Source organism: Meleagris gallopavo, chromosome 2, assembly GCF_000146605.3.
Source record: "Meleagris gallopavo isolate NT-WF06-2002-E0010 breed Aviagen turkey brand Nicholas breeding stock chromosome 2, Turkey_5.1, whole genome shotgun sequence".
Lineage (NCBI taxonomy): Eukaryota > Metazoa > Chordata > Aves > Galliformes > Phasianidae > Meleagris > Meleagris gallopavo.
The window spans coordinates 47,711,739-47,731,356 of NC_015012.2; the positions used below are offsets into that span (position 1 = coordinate 47,711,739).

Here is a 19,618-nt window from a genome sequence, read left to right on the forward strand (position 1 = left end):
AAAAAAAAAAAAGCCCTTATGGAGGTGATACAGCACATATATATATATTTTTTTTTTGCTATCAGTAGCTGGTGATAACAGCATCCATAGAGAGGAAAAACTGTTGAAACATTGACAAAGTTGGTTCTTCAAGTGAATGCTACATTCAGATATCCATCTCTCTTTGTATCCACCCTGCAGTGTTTGGTCCTTAAGCAGATGAATAAAGATGGGGGGGAAGTATCTTTTACATGCTCCATTCAGAGAAATCTGTCTCCAGTGAGAGAGATAAATCAATGAATTCTACATTTCTTTGTTTCACTTTGCTTGTCAACTCTTTAAAATCAGAAATAAAGCATTGTGGCAACAGGGATAATTGCTTATGGTGAAGGAATTGAGGAAAATATATATACATAGTGGGCCTGCTCCCCATCTCAGTTGGGTCATTATTTGAGTCTCGTGTTCGGCAGACTGTTGGCGAGAGGCAAAACTCATCACTGTTGTTGTGTGAAGCTAACTGAAGAGTGCTGGTGGACACAGGCAGACACGGGCTGTGCATGGCTGGCCCAGCAGCTGGGCTTTGGAGGTACCCAATGCAATCTGTAGGATTATTCTAACTGTAACACGGGGGTTTGGCCTGGATACTGTGTAGTTGCTTCGGAAGTGTTTCAGAAGTTGAAACTGAAGCAGTTTGTTGTTCAAAAACTGGTTATTTCTTAGTGCGAAAGGGGGGGGAGGAAAGTGCTTGGAGTGAAAAGTATCAAGACAAATACTTCGGAGCATAATTACTTTAATTGCCAACAGTGAAGTGATGGAAAGAGAATAGTTAAACTGCACTTCTGCAGCCTCCAAACACTTCCAGAGCCTCACATGAGGTCTGGTAGCCGGCAATTGGTGCTGGCGCAGGCGAGGGGAGGGATCCCGCTCCTTGTTGGCGTACCGTGTGAGCCCAGCCCACTCCCGAGTCGCTTTTTGCTCCCTCGGTTGTGCAGTGAACAGCTGAGTAGGGAATGGTCCTCCACCACGGGCAGCTGCCGACGGAGAGAGGCAGTGGGAGCACGGCTTTGGTCCACCCCGCTCGTCGCATCTGGTGAGGCAGGAGGCTGCTCCAGACCCACAAATATCAGGAACTGCATACTGTGAGAAGGAAGTTTCTTATTATTAGTATAATTTAAAAATGCTGGGGACCATAACTATCACGGGTAAGGCAGCGTGGCGTTACTAAAACGTAAGCACTGTCTTTTTTGTTTGTTTGTTTGGTTCTTATTTTATTTTTGCTTTTTCTCTTTCTTCTATGCCTGGCTTTGCTGTGTGACTCCGTGCTGCAGTGGGTTTATAGCTTGCTGGGGTGGGGCGTGCCGGGTTGCGCGTGCTGGAGCGCTCCTTGGGCTCTCACAAGTATTGTGTGACCAGTGATGGGTTTCCTGGCGGTGGGGCAGGAGGTAACAACTCTGCCGTAAGGATTTGATCCAAATGGGAACCACTTCACAGCAAAAGCTGCTGAAGTTTTAAAACTTCCTGTTACTTCAATTGCATGTTTGAAGTGGCACCTCTAATCCAAGGCTAAAGGTACTTAAAGATGCTTACAACTCTTTTCTAGGGTATCAGAATATGACATGGGGTCTGAAATTGAGCAACAATAACAAAAAAAGACAGTGACAGTTTTACCTTAATTTCTTGGTTAAGATAAAATTTTGCTGCATGTCACAAGCTAAACCCAGTGCAATAAGGACATATAGAAGTAGGCATCTTTTATCCATTGTCAAATCATTTGCATGAGAGAAATTGAGATTTTACTCTAACTTTGGTTATAACGAAGCAAAATCCAGAGGAGAGTAGCACTGGTATAGAAGAGTGTGTGTGTGTGTGTGTGTGTGTGTGTGTGTGTGAGAGAGAGAAGGATCTCAGCCTGGGATATCGGAGCTTGATGCTATATGCATAGGCTTCTGTGCAGCTTGAGAAAGTACGGTGTGAGCCACTGAAGTGTGAGAGCTCCCACCACAAACCAGTTGGGCTTTCTAAAAAGGTTACACTATTTGAAGGAGTGATACATTACGGGGGGGGGGAAATCTTATGCTGCTGCTTTTTCACAAGCTTTTGTCTTTTATCTGGAAACAATGCAGTACTATGACATTTAATTAAAAAAAAAAAGTTTAGTTGCTTAAAGGTAATCCGTTTGCATCAGAACTTCCCTAATAGTGATGTCTTTAAGAATTTGCTCAATCTTTACTGCACTGTGTGAATATTTGTTTGTTTGCTTTTATTTTGTTTGCTGGCACTGGCGAACTGCTTCAAACAGATGGTTGGGGTTCGTGCAGAGCACTCTGCTGTTACAATACCTCCTGACAACAAAGCCTGCAGAAGTCCAGTGTCGTTTGGAGCTGACCCTGGGGAGGACTGTACGTGATTTGAATCAGTTAGTAGGGGAGGAGGTATCCCACTGCTGTTTACAATGAGGTTTTCATTAAACTTGATGTTTAATGAGCTTATCACATGCTGAGTCTTTTTCCTCGAGGGTTCTCTATTTTTTATTTCCCCTTATTGTTAGTATTTAAAGGTGAAACTGTTTTTCTAAAGCAATGTCTTTATAGGGTTGCACGATTTAATAATCTGAGGCTTTCCTTCTTTAATAATTCTTATAGAAATTTGAATTTTCACTGTATCACCAGTGCTTGTGTAGTGCATTTTGTAAGATCTGCATCCAGCTCATTGTACACATTATTGTTCTTTGAAGGGACAGAGTGCATTTCCTCGTTGGTATGCAGGAGCGTATTAAGCTATCATTTGTCTAACTAATGTAGCTACAACGGTATCTCCTTTGTTTGTGTGTGATGGTAATTATCCTTTTGCAGATGCTTTGAACAACAACAACTTTTTTCAAAAAACCACCTTCCGATCTGTTTCTCATTGCGCATTTTTGTTAGGGGTTCTCAAAAATGTTGCAGTGACCTCTAAGCCATGTTGCTTATCCTTTCCTTGCTCCTAGCAGAGCAGATACTTTTCTCAAATACCGTGGTGCATCTGTCTTGGGTTTAGTGAATACATTCTATTTTAAAAAGCAAAACAAAGTCGGAGAACATGAGATGTGGACGGTATGGACAACCATGAAATCTCATAAATATTTGCAGCATGCTGGTTTGGTTCACAGGCAGAACAGCTGGACTGTTTGAGAGTAGTTTATTGTTGTGAGTGCATTTAATGAAAAAGCTTTAAATACGGTAACTGTATATCCAAGCCACACTCAATGACCTTCCTGTTAAAAAAGAAAACAATTTCAGAGGATCTACGCTGGTACTGTTTTTTTTTGTTTTTTTTTTTTAACATTAAAATGAAAGAAGAAATATCTTAAAGTCTCGAATGAATGAAGCATTGGAGCAGACAAGTACAGCTAAAGCATAAACTTTTTAGAAATAAATGGGTTGCAGAAAATGTTATGCAGCATCAAAAGAAAGCATTTCCGCTGTAAGTTTATTTCATATGAGGTTACGTGCAATGTCCCTTTCTGGGGATGTTGGTTTTGCTTTCTTAAGGAGTCTTTAGCCATGAAAAATTACAACTATTTTTCAACTTTTTCTCTTTTTTTTTTTTTCTTTCTCTATGTGAGATCTTAGGACTTAACTCTTCTGTTGCCTTTCAAGTATCAGAGAACTAAAGGCTGAACTGAACGGGGCTCCTTGTTAATGCTTTGGTAGAAGAGCGTGAATAGAAAGTGCATGTATGCACCCTGAAATTTGTTATGCAAAAATCTTGAAGTCCTCCCATAGTATTTAATTATTCTGAAGGAAACCTTTCCCCACAGTTAACGTTGAGAGTCAGTCTGTAGAAATAATGGAGGGAATAGAATGGGAAGGGAAAAAGTCTGCTTTTCATGAAATGAGAATGTATATGTTAAAGTAGAAAAAGAAATACTGTGAATAGTAGGGAAAGGAAGCAAGAATTTGAAATAAATTGTCGAGAAGCAGTACCATCACAGATGAACAAAGACAATAAAGCCCGCAGGTTTGTTGGAAAGACAACACCTGGACATGTTTTTGCTTCATGCTGTTAATGCGGAGTGGGTGGGGGGTTTGTTTCATTTACTAAACCCGACCTCCTGAAATCTGAGGTCAAAGAAATCATGAGTCGGGGAATGGTGTCCACTTCCTGCACTCTGCAATGAAAGCCTGAAAGCACAGCTTATTTATTTTCATTGATAAAGTATTCAATTTTCCTAATAATTCCCAATAGGTGCTTTGTTCTAAGTGAATCTATTTAGGGCAGGTTTTCTGCAGATGTCACTTAAAACTGCATTTGGTTTGGTTTGTTTTATTTTCAACTGTTAATTCTCCATTTGGATCAGTTGTTAGCTTTGCTTGGCTTGGCCTTCAAATGTTTCTGCTAATAATAATTTTGTAGGGAAAAATGCATGTAATGAATGAAAGATTGATATTAAGCTCAGTTCAAATTCTTTAAATTGTGTTCTCCTGCATCCCCCCATTGTGTGAGTTCTAGAGCTCTAGGTGTTCTGTGTGAGTCATGTTTGTGGCAAATCTCAGTACAGCGTTGGAAAATGATTCTGAAATCATCCTTCAGCTTCAATTTTCATTCAGGTTCAAGCAGGCCCACCAAGAGTGTTGTGTGTGCGACTACGAGTAGGATCTGAATACTTAGACACTGCATAAATGAAAACAAAACAGCAACAACAAGAGTCCTCTGGAGTCGTGGTCAGTCGGGTTGGAAACACAGGGTGCAGGGTGTGTGTGACATCCATCTGATAGACTTAGAATGCAGGGAATTCATGGAAAAAATCCAGCACAGCGCTTCAAATCCTTAGGGGGAAAAGTCAACCAGCTCCAGATGTTGACATGGTTGACTGCGAGCACTCCAAGTGTTGTGAGTTTAACTCTTGCAGTTGATGCTTTTTTTTCCCTGCTGGCGGCTGCAGTGTTCTTACTTCTGGAGACAGGTGATGATGGGATTGGCTAAGTCCAACTGCCATGGTGGCTCTCTTCCTGCTGAAGGAGAAGTGTTGTCCATTAATTTAATTTTTAATAGAGTGAGGTAAGAATTGGTTTGATGATATTACTTTTCCAGCATCTTATCAATATACTAATGATAAAATGCAAATATATTCTTACCGTGGACTAAGCTACCTAAAGAAGTTAAAAAAAAAAAAAAAAAAAAATTAATAATCAAGCTCTTCTCATTAGCCAAGAAATATCCTGTTTCTTTCAGGAGGAAGGAGACCACCTGCAGTGGTTAAAACACAATCAACACTTTGATTCCATCTTAAAATGTTTGAGAGTTTCACTAGTGCGTAAGCAGTTAAAATGGAATTTTAGCTTTAGTCCTTAGCCACGGTTAGCTTAAACAGTGAAGTGGATCAATGTTGTGCTATGACCTATGACTTTTATCCCTGCCTCTGGCTGTAGCTCTATTCCCTGGTTTTTCTGAATGAGCTCATAGCTGGTGGAGTGCAGCCTTACCCCCAGGACAGGCCAAGAGAAACACCATTCAGGAGTGTTTCATGTTTTGTTGAGGCTCTCTTGTGTTCCCGAAGGATGCTTTCAAATCCTATGAATTTATTCACAAAGCACTGGCTGCCTTGCCAAAGTACCTGTGGCGGTGACTGCTGCAGTGCTCTTAACAACACCTTGTGCAGATAACCTGCAAAGCCTTTGCAGCGGAGCTGCTTGTTTGCTTTGCATTCAGAAGTGCACTAACAACATTTGGGCACAGAGAATATCGTTAATAAAAAATGTCACTAAAGAATCCAGCTGCTAAACAGTGAGATCAGCATGCATAGTTGGCTTCTCAGCCAACTACACCACTGGGTAGAAAAACGCCATTTGAATGTTATCATGTAGAGTCATGACATGGTTGTGAGTGGTGCTTGTCTTGTCCTGAAGCCAGGACGGCCTCTGGTGGCACGGAGTGGTTGTCCTGCTGCATCGCCCTGACCAGTACTGGGGGAAGGCACCTGAAGCATCTTAGTGTGGTGATTTATGTAGGAAGGAGCAGAGGGAAGCAGCAAAGCAGAGCTGGGAACAAGGGTAGATAGTCATCCTGAGGCTGGCAGCTGAGCTCTGTGGTGCTGAGGGAAGAAATGCCAACCACGTGTGCAATGAAGGAGTGACGCTTGAGTAATACATGGATCAGAGCTGCAGCTTTTCTGACTGGCATTAAAAATGTGTTCTGTTACTCTTGTAAAGTTGTCTTTATCTTTTGCAGTTTCCTTAATGAAGTATTGCAAGGCAGCATGTTTTCTGGCTTTGCAAGGGAGGTCTCAGTGCTGTCAACCTGCTTTAACAGTTCCTAAAAGCTCATGCCCATGCCTCTGAACTTCTGTGTTATCTTTGTTTTCTGATTCTATTTGAGGTCTTACTATATACTGATTGGATCTATAGATTTTGTAAATAGTTTTCAGCTTGTTTCACCTGCAGAGCCTTTTTTTTTTTTACAGTTACCAAGTCTTTGCATTAGTGTGTTATAAATGCATCAGTTTACTAATAGAATGAGCAAAATTTCCCTGAATGCTTATTGTGAGTATGAAGAGATGCCTTTATCAACTAGTCTTAAGCCTTTTCTCTCACTTCAGAAATAAATACCTCATTCATTTGTATTCTCCATCATTCTTCTATTACAGTAATCCTGTTTACCCAAAACTCCTCTAAATTCCTAGAAACAAGTGTAAGAAAAGTGGGGGAAAAAGAAACAGAGTCAGCTGCAACTATAAACTTTAAAAAAAAAATAAAAAAAAAATTCCCTTTCTCTCCAAAATGATAAGCATGCCCTCTCACGGGCTGCACACAGGAGGATAGGAGGGCCCTCACAAAGCTGTACCCACCTGCTCAGCAGTTGCCCACAAGGATCCACAGTGCATTTTCTCTTCTCCTCTACACCCACTGCCTTTCTGCTTCTGCTCTTTCCTGCACAAAGCCAACATCCCCAGCTGGCTCACAGCTCTGGTTTTTGCTCTACCTTTATCTGAGTCATGTCAGATGGAGACGGAGCATCCGTATGTGAGAGTAAGCATGCTGGCATGCAGGTCTGAGGAGAAACAGGAGGGAGGCTTTGTCAATCTTGTTTACATGAGAGGAACTAGGATGCTTGGCTTGGGAACAAATCTGTATTAAATCTGTATTTGACATTAAATGATAGGTGTTGAGTTTCATAGGTGAGAAAAAAAACTCAGAAACTTATAGCATAGACAAAGGGAAGAAATATCACCTTCTTCACCTGGGGAAAGAAGGGAAGGAGTTAACACCACCAAAAATGCTGCTGTGTTGAAAACAGTAGTACTTATAAGTATCTATGACAACAAAGTTTGGATGTATAAACAAATATACGTATATAGAGATAACTGTGTATCTATTTGTATGCGTGTTAGAAAGTATATTAAAGATCCTATCTCCCTGTTACTAAATGATTTAAAAATGTGTTATGTACTGTAATGTTTGAAGAAATACCAATGGCTCTATGAATTCCCACTGAACCATGATAAGCTTCCTGTTCAAATTACGTAGTTTGATGGCAAGGAGAATGCATTTTTTTTCTGGACCTAAGAATAAATGAACACGGATACAAGAGCAGTTCCTTGGCTTTACCCTTATGTACAATCAGTGTACAACTACGTATGTTTGATTCATAACCTGACTCAGATATGGATGACTCAATTTGGACATTTCTGTCCTTGTTTGAAAAGTTCAGGGATCTGGGCTGTTATCAAAGGTCACACTTCTAAGTGAATCAGAATTAATGATTAAAGCAAGTAATTTTAAGTTGTTAGATAATGAGAAAAATAAACTGCTTTGCTTATGTTGGTTGGGAAGCAGCAACCAGTAGGCTACTGATAGTGAGTGTAAACATAATTCCCACCCAGGCAGCTGTTACAAGCCTATAGACTTCATTTTTCTTTAGATGTTTCAGCCCTGCCTAAGGTATGTTGTCCTTGCTTTTATAAAGATGCAGCTCTTCCTAAAAGGGTTGTATACAAGCAGTGTTGAGGAAGCATTTAGGCTGGAAGTGACATCTGGAGCTCAGTGGTCCAGCCCTTGGGCAAAGGAAGGCACACTGCAGTTGGATTCTACTTAAGATGAATCAAATAAATAATAAATCAATTTTGGGGAATGCAGCGATGTATTGCTTTTGAAATCTGTCTCCTGCATGCCCTTGTGCACTGAAGTACCACATGTAAAGCTTAATGATGGAGACAATGCCTTCTAAGATGTTGCCTATTAACGTTGGATTTCTAAAAATTTTTTGTTGGTCACCTCAGCATTCCAACAAGAAGAGCACACTGCCTCATGCATGCCCTTTCACTTGCACTTGTTACACAAAGTTAAGTGTCAAGAACAGTATTCAATTGAACTCCCGACAGGATCAAAGACAAAGAATCTTTTGGTACCTTGTACATGCCGTGGACTTTATTTTTGTGTGTTGTTCATCACACAATTGTTAATAAAATTCTGTCTCTAACAGCAACAGCTTAGTGCTCATTGTGTGTGTGTGTGTTTAAATGGCGTAAGTATCCTTATTCCTCTCCAAAATTCCTCAGAGAAAAAGGTGTTGAACTTGCATTTAGAATTATTATAAATATGTTAATAATATGTAAAACAGTGTTACTTATCTGGGGGCATGGGGAACTTGCAGTTGTGTGCTCTAAGCTGGATGTGTGCTGGCTTCCTAACTGCCAAATTTCAGGGGGGTTAACTTCTATACCAGGCTGTGAGTTCCTTCAGCTCAGAGCTAGAAGGAGTGATAACCAGAAATTGTCCCAGCAAGATTGAGAGGGTGGCTGCCAATATACTGAAGGAAAAACTCAAACAGTGCCCAAGAAAGAGACAGTGCAAACACAGATGTATGAGGACTGGAGAGTAGGATTTTACCTGCCTGCTTAGTAACAACCTCGTTAAATTTGAGCAGTGTTGAATTGCTGTAGATGATGCTTGTGTCTGGCAATGGTGATGTGATACATGGGACTGTTCCAGGATTTATGATCTTTAAAACAAATATGTTGTAATGCAACTGTGCTGGGGTTTACAAGAAAATTATGAAATTTCTCATGGGCATTTTCACATTTCACCATTCTTCTAGGACAGAACTGTAAAATGAGCTTTCCTTTATTTGTTGTCAATTTAAGTCAGTATTTCACCCCTCCCACTCCCCAAGGTTTCCTTCTACAGGGAGAGGATTCTGAGCTTAACTTCAGAAATAATTACGTGTGCAATTCTTTACATTCTTTGAGTAATAATTGGGTAGAAATGGAATGTTTGTCTTGTAAATTTGCCCTACAGCAAAAAAAAAAAAAAGCTGCAAAAGAAAAGAAAATAATGAGTTTTAAAGGTGCAATTGCATATAAACTTTGAAAGAACATATACAATGAAATGAGAAAGGAGAGGGATTAAAGTAATCTTTGATCAGAAAAAAAACTAGTTCTAAAATTTTTAACAGCATATACAGGCAAACAGATAATAAAAAGTTTATGTTTAGGAAAGCAATGTGTGTGTGTGTGTGTGTGTGTATAAAGGTATAATACAATAATAAATCAAGAAAGAAAATATTCTTTTTTTAACAGTTGAACAAACAGAACCTTCCAGTGTAACTCTGAAGGAAGACGACACCCAAACTATGGAGACAAGTCCATCTGACTCAAGCACTAAGGATGGTGTAGCTGCTGAGAAGGAGGATGCTCATACAGATAAGCGGTCACCATCTGTGGAAGAAGATGCAGAAGATGCTGAACATGTATCTGAGCCACAGTCTTATGATCTGGGCTTTAAAAAGGTTTTTAAATTTGTTGGATTCAGATTCACAGTAAAGAAGGAGAAGACAGGAAAATCAGAACCAGTTCAACTGCTTACTGTGAAAAAAGAAACACAAGTCACTGAAGGAGCTGACGATCAAAAAGAAGTCAGTTCAGAAGAAACAGTGATGCCTGAAGATGCACCCTCTGCGGAAGACAACGCCAAAGATGCGCTGAAAAATGAAAAAACAGAAGATGAATCTCCTAAAACACCAGAAGCAAATGAGATGTGTTCTCAGTCATCTGCTTCAGCTGCTGATACTGCCTCACCATTAAGAAAATTTTTTTCTCAGGGATGGACTGGATTTCGAAAAAAGAAGAGTTTTAGGAAGCCCAAGGAAGATGAACAACAGTCACCTACAAAAGAAGAGCAAGAAAAAGAGGGAGCAATGTTAATGACTGAAACCAGTGAAAAGGAGAAATCAGAGTCTGAGGAGCAAGTTGAAGAGAAGGATGTGACAACAGTAACCACTGAAACACAGGAGAAGGAGCAAACTGAAGATGAAAAGCAGAAATCAAAGACTGCAACAACCACAGGATTTGATGCAAGTGAGGAGGAGGAGGTAACCGAGCATGATGAGCAAGATGTAGCAGCAGCAGTTGCTACAGTAGGTGCTAAGGAGGGAAAAGCTGAAGATCAAGAAAGTAAATTGGTGGAAGTCTCAGAAGATCTTGGTAAAAAGGAGGAAAAAAATGAAGCAGAGAAAGAAAATGAGGTGACAGAGAAACCACTAACAACAACGTCAGTGATGCCTGTAATCACTGCAAGTGTGAATGGAGAATTGAAAGTCCTACCTGTAGGAAAAGATCTGGAGTCAACGGAGAAATGTGAAATAAATGACAGAACTGAAATATCCTCTGAAGAGAAACTTGGAGCAGCATCTTTATTAGCAATGGAAAGTTCTAGTGAAGATTTTAAAAAACCTGAAGGAATAGACGAAAGTAAACCTTTTCTACTAGAGAAAGAAACATTTGATGAAAAAACAGAAACAGCAGAATTGGAAGTTTCACCCACAACAGAAGTTGTCACTGAAAAGTTAGAGACACAAGGAGAAGCTCAGGATGGAACCACAGAGAAGAAGGCGAGTAAAGAAGATGAGGCAAAACTGGCTCTGGATGCTGCTGAACCAAAGTCCTTTTCTACTTCTGAACAGTCATTTGATACAGAGGATGATCAACAGTCAGTCAAACCCACTGATGAAGGACTGCAAGGCAAAATTGGCGAAATAACCACAGAAATAACTCCTGAGGAAGCAAGTGGAAAGAGGCCTCCAGAAGGTATCACAAATGAAGCTGAACTGCTCTCTTCTCAAGAAAAAGCTAAATTACAAGGCAGCCCTTTAAAGAAACTATTTACAGGTACTGGATTAAAAAAGCTTTCTGGAAAGAAGCATAAAGGCAAGAGAGAAGAATCTAAGTTAGGAGAGCAAGGAGAATTAACTCAACACTTATCAGATTCCCCAGATAGCCCGGAAGAACAAAAGGCAGAGAGTTCTGCTTCTTCTCCTGAGGAGCTGAATGAAATTCCTTCTCTGGAAAAATCTGTAGATGGAACACAAGTCTCAGAAAGTGAAGATGCTGCAGTTTCAGATGTGGAGAGAAAAAGAGAAAGTGTTACACCCTGGGCATCATTTAAAAAGATGGTGACTCCCAAGAAGCGTGTAAGAAGACCTTCTGAAAGTGATAAAGAAGAAGAAGTTGATAAGACAAAGAGCATTGCAACGTCAGTAACTGAAAATGCAGCTGAAGAAAGTCAGGTAGAGTTGAAAGAAAATGGAATGGACCAGAAACCAGAGAAAGTCACAGAAGAGCCAAAAAGAAAGGTTGACACCTCTGTGTCCTGGGAAGCTTTTATATGCGTAGGTTCTTCAAAGAAAAGGGCCAGGAAATCATCATCATCTGATGAAGAGTCTGAACATAAGCTTGGTCAGGAAAGCCAAAAAATAGAAGAATCTGGACAGAGCAAAGAAACTGCAACGGATGCAATTCTTACTAGCTCTCAAGAGAGTGATCAAGGACAAGGGAATTCCTCTCCAGAACAAGCTGGAAGCCCATCTGAAGGTGAAGGGATTTCAACATGGGAATCATTTAAAAGGTTAGTCACCCCAAGAAGAAAATCCAAAACAAGAATGGAAGAGAGAACCGAAGACTCTGTCACTGGATCTAGCCTGGAGCATTCAACATCAGATGGTGAGCCTGGAAAAGATGAATCATGGGTTCCATTTAGAAAACTTATGCCTGGCCGCAGAAAGAAAAAGTCAGATGGGAAGCCAGAACCAACTCATCTTAAGCAAGCAAGAGAAGACATGGCAGAAACAGCTGAGGAAGATTCGGACGTTCCAGCTGTTGTTCCTTTGTCTGAATATGAAGCAGCAGAGCAAGAGAAAATTGAAGCTCAGCAAGTAAAAGATGCTGAAGCATTGAAAGAACGAAGCTCAGAGGAAGAAAGAGTTGAAAAATCAGAAGACTTGTTAAGTGTTAAGCAAGCCAGTGAAGGGCTAGTACATGCAGTTACTGTTAGTGTTGTGGAAGGGGAAAGAGCAGTTACCAGCATTGAAGAAAGGTCACCATCATGGATATCTGCTGCTCTGACAGAGTGCATTGAGCAGGAAGAAGAGGAAGAGAAAGAAACTGAGAAAGTGCTTGAATCAGAAGTTGTTGTAGAAGAAGCAGTGGTAGTTGCTAAGACAATACCAGAGACGAGAAAGGATATAAGTGATGATGCCACAGCAAGTGAGCTAGAGTTAACCTCAGAGGCGGTGACTGCTCTAGAGGAGACAGCAGGAGCTTCCTGTGCTGAAGAAACAATGGAAGTGTCCTTTGCTGAAGAGACAACTGAAATGGTTTCTGCTGTTTCACAGTTGATAGAAACTCCAGATACCACAGAGGAAGTTACACCTGTACAAGAAGTAGAAGCCACTGAACAAAATTTGAAAGAATTAGACAAACAGACACAAAAAGTTCTTCATGAAGTTGCTGAAAGAGTGAAGTCTTCAGATGTAGCACAGATGGATTCTGAAAGAACTGTAACAGCAACTGTAATTTCAACTGTACAAGAAATTGAGTCAGAAGTGAAAGATGACGCTAAAGATGAGAAAATTGTAGGGCAGGGAACGGTTCTGCTTGAACAGTCCTTGAAAAAAGGAGAACAGCTGGAGGATGATGTTCAGCCTCTGGAAGGTGCAGGGAGTGTTCAGGGTGAAAATGGTATTGAAGAGAGTGTACACGAAAGTTCAGAGAGAAGTGAAATATCTCCTGCAGTGAAAGAAAGCACAGAAGGATATGAGAATGTGGATGTATTGGGAGGTGAAGGCCAGCAGCAGACCTTCGAAGAAGCAGTTTTAGAAGACCATGAAGAAATAGCTGAAGTGCAGAGGACAACAGAGGAACCTTCATCACAAGACAGTGAAGCGGTAACTCCCAAGGAGGAGCAATTAGAAAAGCAGAGGCTTTCAGAAGAAGAGAAACTGCCCCAAACAGACTTGACAGTAGATGGGAGGAGAGAGGACCATATTCCAGAAGTGCAGGCTGCAGTAAGTATTACATAAAACACAAATGTTGATCTGTCAGGGGAAAAAAAAACCAAACAGATATTACATCTGATTTAGAACCAGGTTTTGGCAATATTCCTATCAAAGACCTTTGTTGTGTAGCAACTGAAGTTTGTTTTCAGTGAGACAGATGCACGGAGGTCCAGAAGAAGCAGCTGCAGCCTGTGCTGCAGAGTGTGGTGGATGTAATTCCTACAGAAAGGGGGTGGGTGATATTGTGCATGGATCAGATGGTGCTGAAAAGAATTGTCTTTAGCATGCAGCACAGTGAAGATATTGTGACTGAAGATATTATATGGAAACATATAATACAGCTGTGATCCGTATGATACCTTACATAGCAGCTGGTATCTTCAGTCACAGGCATAGACAGTTGCAGCTGAGGCACTTCTGCAAAGGGAGGAATAGAAATCACATCACTATCTCCATGTCATGCAGGAGTTACTGTGACTGTTTTGTTTCTACCTTCTTCCACCATATTTTTGGCTTAGTCTGTGTTTCAGGTTTGTCAACTGTCCATTCTTTCCTGAGCTGTGTCCTGACACACTGGACATGCAGGGATCTTAATGGATCACTAAATTCAAAGTCATGAACTCACGTCCTTCCCATAACCCTATTCCCTTCATGGTCTTGTATTCTGTTGCTCTTCCATCTCAGCCTCCCCCAGCTCACACCCCTGTTTACAGGTCTGTTACTGTTCTCCACAGGTGCAGAAGATTGAAGATGAAACTTCTGGGTTAGGATTTACAGGTGAAGAGCCTGCACAACTTAAAGGAGAGGGTGAAACACTCCCCGTGGAACTGGTGTGCACAAAAGCAGATGTCACAGAGGACTCTGTCAATCCTGAGAGTCAAGATGAAATTCCTGAGTTAGACTCACAAGAGCAAACTTGTACCAAAGCAGTTCCTAGCGAGGCACCTGCACAGGGAGAAGAAGATGGTGCTGTGCTCCTCAGAGTAAAGAGCACAGAAATCATTGCTGCTGAGGTCCCGATGCACAGTGAGGTAGAAGCCTCAGCACTTACTTCAGAGACAACTGGCTCAGAAGCAGCTGAAGCTGCTGAGGAGATTGTGAGGGATGGGGATGGCAGGCAGATTGCAGCAAAAGATCCTGTCCCTGACCTAAAGCCAGAATGCATAGAAAAAACAACTGAAACCCTCTTCCAGAGTGATGAAATCAAAGGTGGTAAAACAGAAGATTCCATGCTCAAAACTGAAACACACTCACTGTCTGACAGTGCTCTCACTGAGCACCCTCCCAAGACTGAAGAAGATGAATCTACTGTAACATCAGCATGCCTCGATGTCACTGAAAATGGAAGCACCATCTACACTGACATAAGTCCTAAGACAAGTGAAACACAGAGCAGCTTAGCTGAAGAAATGACTGCAGAAACAAAACAAAAACTTGCAGAAATCTCAAGCAGTCAAGACTTTAAGAAAGAAGAAAACATAAATGGGCAGTTGATGGAAACAGACAAAGAAGAATTTGAATCTGGAAAACAGGAAGCTGTGAAGGATGATGAATGCTGTTCAACAGCTGTCCAGCAAGAAGTTTTCTCTGTGCAGGAGGAAGGCCATGACTCGGCCTCCCCACCAGCTGAAAGCTCAGAGGCTCTGGAAGTGCCTGTAGCAGCTGCAGCAGCTGAAGAACATGTTGTAGCAGAAGCTGCTACGCCCACAGGCATGACAGCCAAAACTATAGACCCCTTGGCAACCACACCAGAACAAATGGCTTCTGATGAGATCCCAGCTTCTACTCTTGACTATTCAGGCTGTGAGACTGCAGAGCCTGGTATTGTGGAAGCACCCCAGCCTCAGGTAACTCATGCTTATGTTAATGGAATATCAGAGAAGCAAGAGAGTTTCCAGAGTATTTATCAGCCTGAAGAAAACGCTGCTCCTTTAAGTGACAGTCTCACTCTCCCCCACTCAGAATCTGAGACGGATGTTGTTCCATCTGGGACTATAGAGTCCCAGAGTACAAAAATCGTATTGAATGTCATCCAGACTGCTGTTAACAAACTTACAGAAACAGAAGAGGCAGCTGCCTTAGAGTCAGAAGAGCACACTAAGTCCAGAGGGAAAAGCCCATCATTCACGACTTTACCTGAACTTTTGGAAAGTACACAGGTAGATTACCAACTCCCAGTAAAAGAAGCAGCTGCAGAAAAAACAAAAGACATGCTATTAACTTCTGAGGTGCTGGAAGATGGACCAAGTCAGAATTCTGACTTTGTGACTACTCCTGAAGACATTTCAAAGGAAAGTGTGAGAGTTCAGGACTCAACATTAGAACTGAGTACTTCAGAAGATTCAACCAAAGACCTCCTAGACGTACACCAAGCAAAATTAAAGGAAAAGGAGATTGGGAAGGTTGTGGAGATCTCAGACCAACATATAGGTAGGCAAACGTGTGGAGAAAGGGAGGAAGATGGTCACCCACCAGTGGAAGATGGGAAAGCGCAAACATGGCAGGACGATGGTTGCCAAGAAGACACAGATTGTGATGGTCCCCAAAGTCAGAACTCATTGGCTCCTGAGGCTCTGAATGTAAGTAGTATTCTTAGTCAGCATTTTCTTACCCTTGGCAAAGCAGATTTTGGGATTTCTACAACTGCTGTCTCTTTTTTTTTTTTCTTCTTTTTTCTCCTTTTCCCCTCCCCTATTCCAGCAAAAGACAACTGCTTCCTACTTTAACTGGCCAGAGATTCCTCCCCACACTTTTTACTGTCTCTCACACTATTTAGTGCCTTCCATTTTTCCATACAGATACTCTCACATAAAAGGCCTTTGTCTTGGCCTGTAGTTTAGGGTAATGTTTCTAGGAGGTAAAAAATGTGATTTCCAATTTTCCTAGTTTAAACTCTTACAATACGAGTATGTATAGGATTTGATCCACAAGCGTGATTTCATGCTAACAGCTTTCAAAAGAAAATTTTAAAGGAGGTTTATGTTGCCTTCCATAGTAAAATTGAAGTGCTTTGTTCCCAAAGCTCTTTGCTCTTCAGTGAAATCTGAATCAGAAAAGGTGATAAAGTTATAGTCTCTCTTGCAGGTATTTAGTGTGCTTGCTTAACTAAGCCAGGTGACTGTCTTCAAATCTATTTCTAAAACTGCTTGAGAAAGATACTAAGATGCTCTTGAGGTAAATTGTCATTAATAAAGCTTTTTTTACTGCCTTTTCTCTTTCAGATGTGCTAAGGATCCATGTGGCGTTTTGAGAGATACCAGTGCTAAAGAACAACTGACAATCCTGTGAGAGAACCAGGAGCTTAATTCACTACCCTTTATTCTTGGATGTTAACACCTGCTCTTTTGAAGACTTCACCTTTTTTGTCATTAAAAACCAATGCCTTTAATATTGGGTGTATCCACACATGTCCCATTCAAAGGTCATTTGCCTCTGCTGAAAATGTCCCATTTAGACTGGAGATGCACATCAGAGTGAATGGACAGACCACTAAAATTTGTGCCAGAGTTGTTATTGTCCCCTCACTTAACGTGTCCGTCCTGTCTGTCCAATCTTCTTGAATCCTTCATTCATCCCTAAATCCCCTACCTCCTTTCTGCAGTCTCCCTTACTTCCACCATCTTACGTAGCTGCCTTGATTTGACCAGAGGGTGGCCACAGCTGCTGCTCAACTTCTGTGCTGAAGGGAAGAGGAGAGCTGACTGAAGAGAACACATGAGACTTATGGCTGATAGAAGGTGCGTCTGTCAAACAGCAGGAACTAGATCACGCACAGATTCTTGAGCAAGGTGCTCAAGATTGCTGCCTTTCAGTCCCATTCAGGTATCTCTATCTGTTCGGTTGTGTTTGTGCAGACCTGATTTAGTCAGAATTTGTTTCTACAGTGTAGCTTGAAAGGAGGTTTACTGTACTCTTTTTCTGTTCAAGACTACAGGTTTCAGGACTGGACTGTAATGTGTTGAATATTTATATGTATGTCTTAATCTCAGTTCTGATTTTAATGTAGAGCTCTGATACTTCTGTACTGTTTAGGCGTACCCTTAAAGAAATTTTGTAGAGTAGCCTGGAGAGGAAATTGATAGTGGTGGAGTGGAATTCAATAACATATAGTTTCCTATTTATTGTTCCAGGTTTATCCCCTTATAAAATCTCTCCGAAACTTGGCCGTCATGCTTTGAATATTTATATGTAAATCCTAAGCCCAGTTCTGATTTTAATGTAGAATTATGACATTTCTAAAGACAAAAGGAGAGCCCTGACCTGTTTCGGATCCAACTACGCTGACCAATGTCCTCTCAGGTTTCTGAGAATCCTTCAGGCTTACCCCTTTGATGCTGTCTTTCTCGTACGCAGCCCCAGGTGTACCACAATCCAAAATCACACCCTGCTCTTTCCAGTCTGCTCAGTCCTGATCACAGCCCCATCCATTCCCAAGACATTATCTCCACTCACATCATCTAATATCCATACTGCATACAAGTATCCTCCTTTCCCAACCCATGCCTGAACCTCTTTCCCATCGCAGCATTTCCCATTTCTTGAGATCCTTGCTGCTCTTACCAATTCCCTGAGGAGCGAGTAGAAAGGAGAGTAAGGGCTTGGTAATGAATTCTGCCTTGGATTGCAAAAGACTGAAGAAAAATTTGGAGTGCCGAGTTCCTAACAACCTTCACCTAAGGTGGGTTGGACTGAGAGCAGCTGCAGACTAGAGTGAGCAGGATGATGTAAAGACAGAAAGAAGCCTCACTGAGATGCCTGTCCCCAACAGGAATAGGTCCTTCCTTTTGTTGTTTACATTAGAATCAAACATGGAATACAAGTCAATCCTTTCAGCTCTGATTTCTAAAGTGAAGGTTACAGATGGCACTTTGTGAAACCGATGCCACCAAGTGAACAATAGCTCACTATCCTACCTGTATAGTAATTTATTTTAAAATCAACTCTTAGTGTACAAATGCTCTTGTTACAGCAGGTGCACGCCTCTCCTCGGGGCTGCACATACAGCAAGCAATGTGACTGATTGCACTGGTGTGATTGCACCATCTGGTGCTGTCCTGCGTGGAAGCATCAAGAGATTTTTTCCTTACCTCAGAGCAAACTATATAAATATTTAAAGCCGAACAATGTGGTTTCAAACAATCCAGTCTGTCTTTGTCCATTGTTAGCGGCAGCTTTTCCCCCTAGCTTTGGGCAATTCCAACAATCTCTGTCGGTTTCCACAGGTTTAAATTGCCTTGCAAGTTAATCGTGCTCTTAATAACACCTCACAAGTGCAAACTTGGCTGAATTTGTACAAATTGTATACCTATGTACGTTAAGCCATATTGCAATAAATGCAGCAGGTAAAATGAAATAACAATAGCATGACCTGTGTAATCCCAATTCTTATGTTTGTAGCTCCAAAGCTGTTAATAATATGTAAAGTTAATTCTTGTCTGAACCTCATTTAAATAAAGCTAGCTTTATCACAATGTAAATTGTCTGTTGGTAGTAATTGGACAGGCAAGTGCTTAAACTTGCTCGTTTTCTCCATTAATCCAGGGCCTAGGTAAGCAATGCAACAAATATAACTGTAAAACAACTACAAAAGCTTCTTGTAACTGACAGCTAAAAAATATCGTGCCTGAAGCCACGCTGATGGTGCAAGGAGCATGGCTCCACCTAACGATACTACTTTGTTCCGGTGTATTGCTTTGGCTCTGAAACTCTCATTTGAGACTGTGACTTCCAGCTTGTGCTTAAAAGCTTGAAGCTTTCTCAAATCCAATGTATTGGGTTACCAAACCTGATTTTTGTCTTTAAGGTAGATTTTCATTAATTAAATAAAGTACAACTAAAATTTGTTCTAATGTGTGTATGCGTTGTTGTTCTTTTTTTCAGCTTAATCTGTTTTTGTTTTATCTTCAACAAATTCTATTTGCTCCTGACATTTTATTTGTTGTTGATTGACATTCAGCTTTTGATGTGAATTAAAGGAGCTTATTGCAGAATTGAACTGTTACTTGGGTGTAAGTTTCTCTAAAACTTGCATGTACTGGTAAGATAGTTCAGAAAACTGAAGAAAAAAGCTCTGTTAAATTCAGAATAGGTAGCAGGTTTCAGTAAGCTAGGAAGAAAAGTTAGTGAATCGTACCATGTATAGGCTCACATTTGAACTCGTTTTGTGCAAATCATGTGTTTGTGTTCTTATCTCAGCTATTAAGCTAAGATGCTAAATCCATTATCAGTAAATACCTGCACTGGTCACAGGAAATGCATGTGCTGAAGCATTCAGTGCAGGATGCTGTTTCCTCCTTCCTTTTTTATTGCACCTGTGGGCTTGTACTGCAGG

General features: G+C 41.0%; 1 protein-coding gene across 1 annotated transcript in view; it reads left to right on the forward strand.

Moving 5' to 3' along the window:
• The window catches only part of AKAP12 (A-kinase anchoring protein 12), a 31,510-nt gene extending 12,374 nt beyond the window's left edge, over positions 1-19,136 (forward strand). The window contains exons 3-5 of the mRNA XM_031552206.1: positions 9,536-13,296; positions 14,022-15,866; positions 16,509-19,136. Of these exons, the coding sequence (XP_031408066.1) occupies positions 9,536-13,296; positions 14,022-15,866; positions 16,509-16,517 (5,615 nt within the window). The 3' untranslated portion in view covers positions 16,518-19,136. The remainder of the gene's footprint in view (positions 1-9,535; positions 13,297-14,021; positions 15,867-16,508) is intronic.
• Positions 19,137-19,618: the final 482 nt, after the last annotated feature.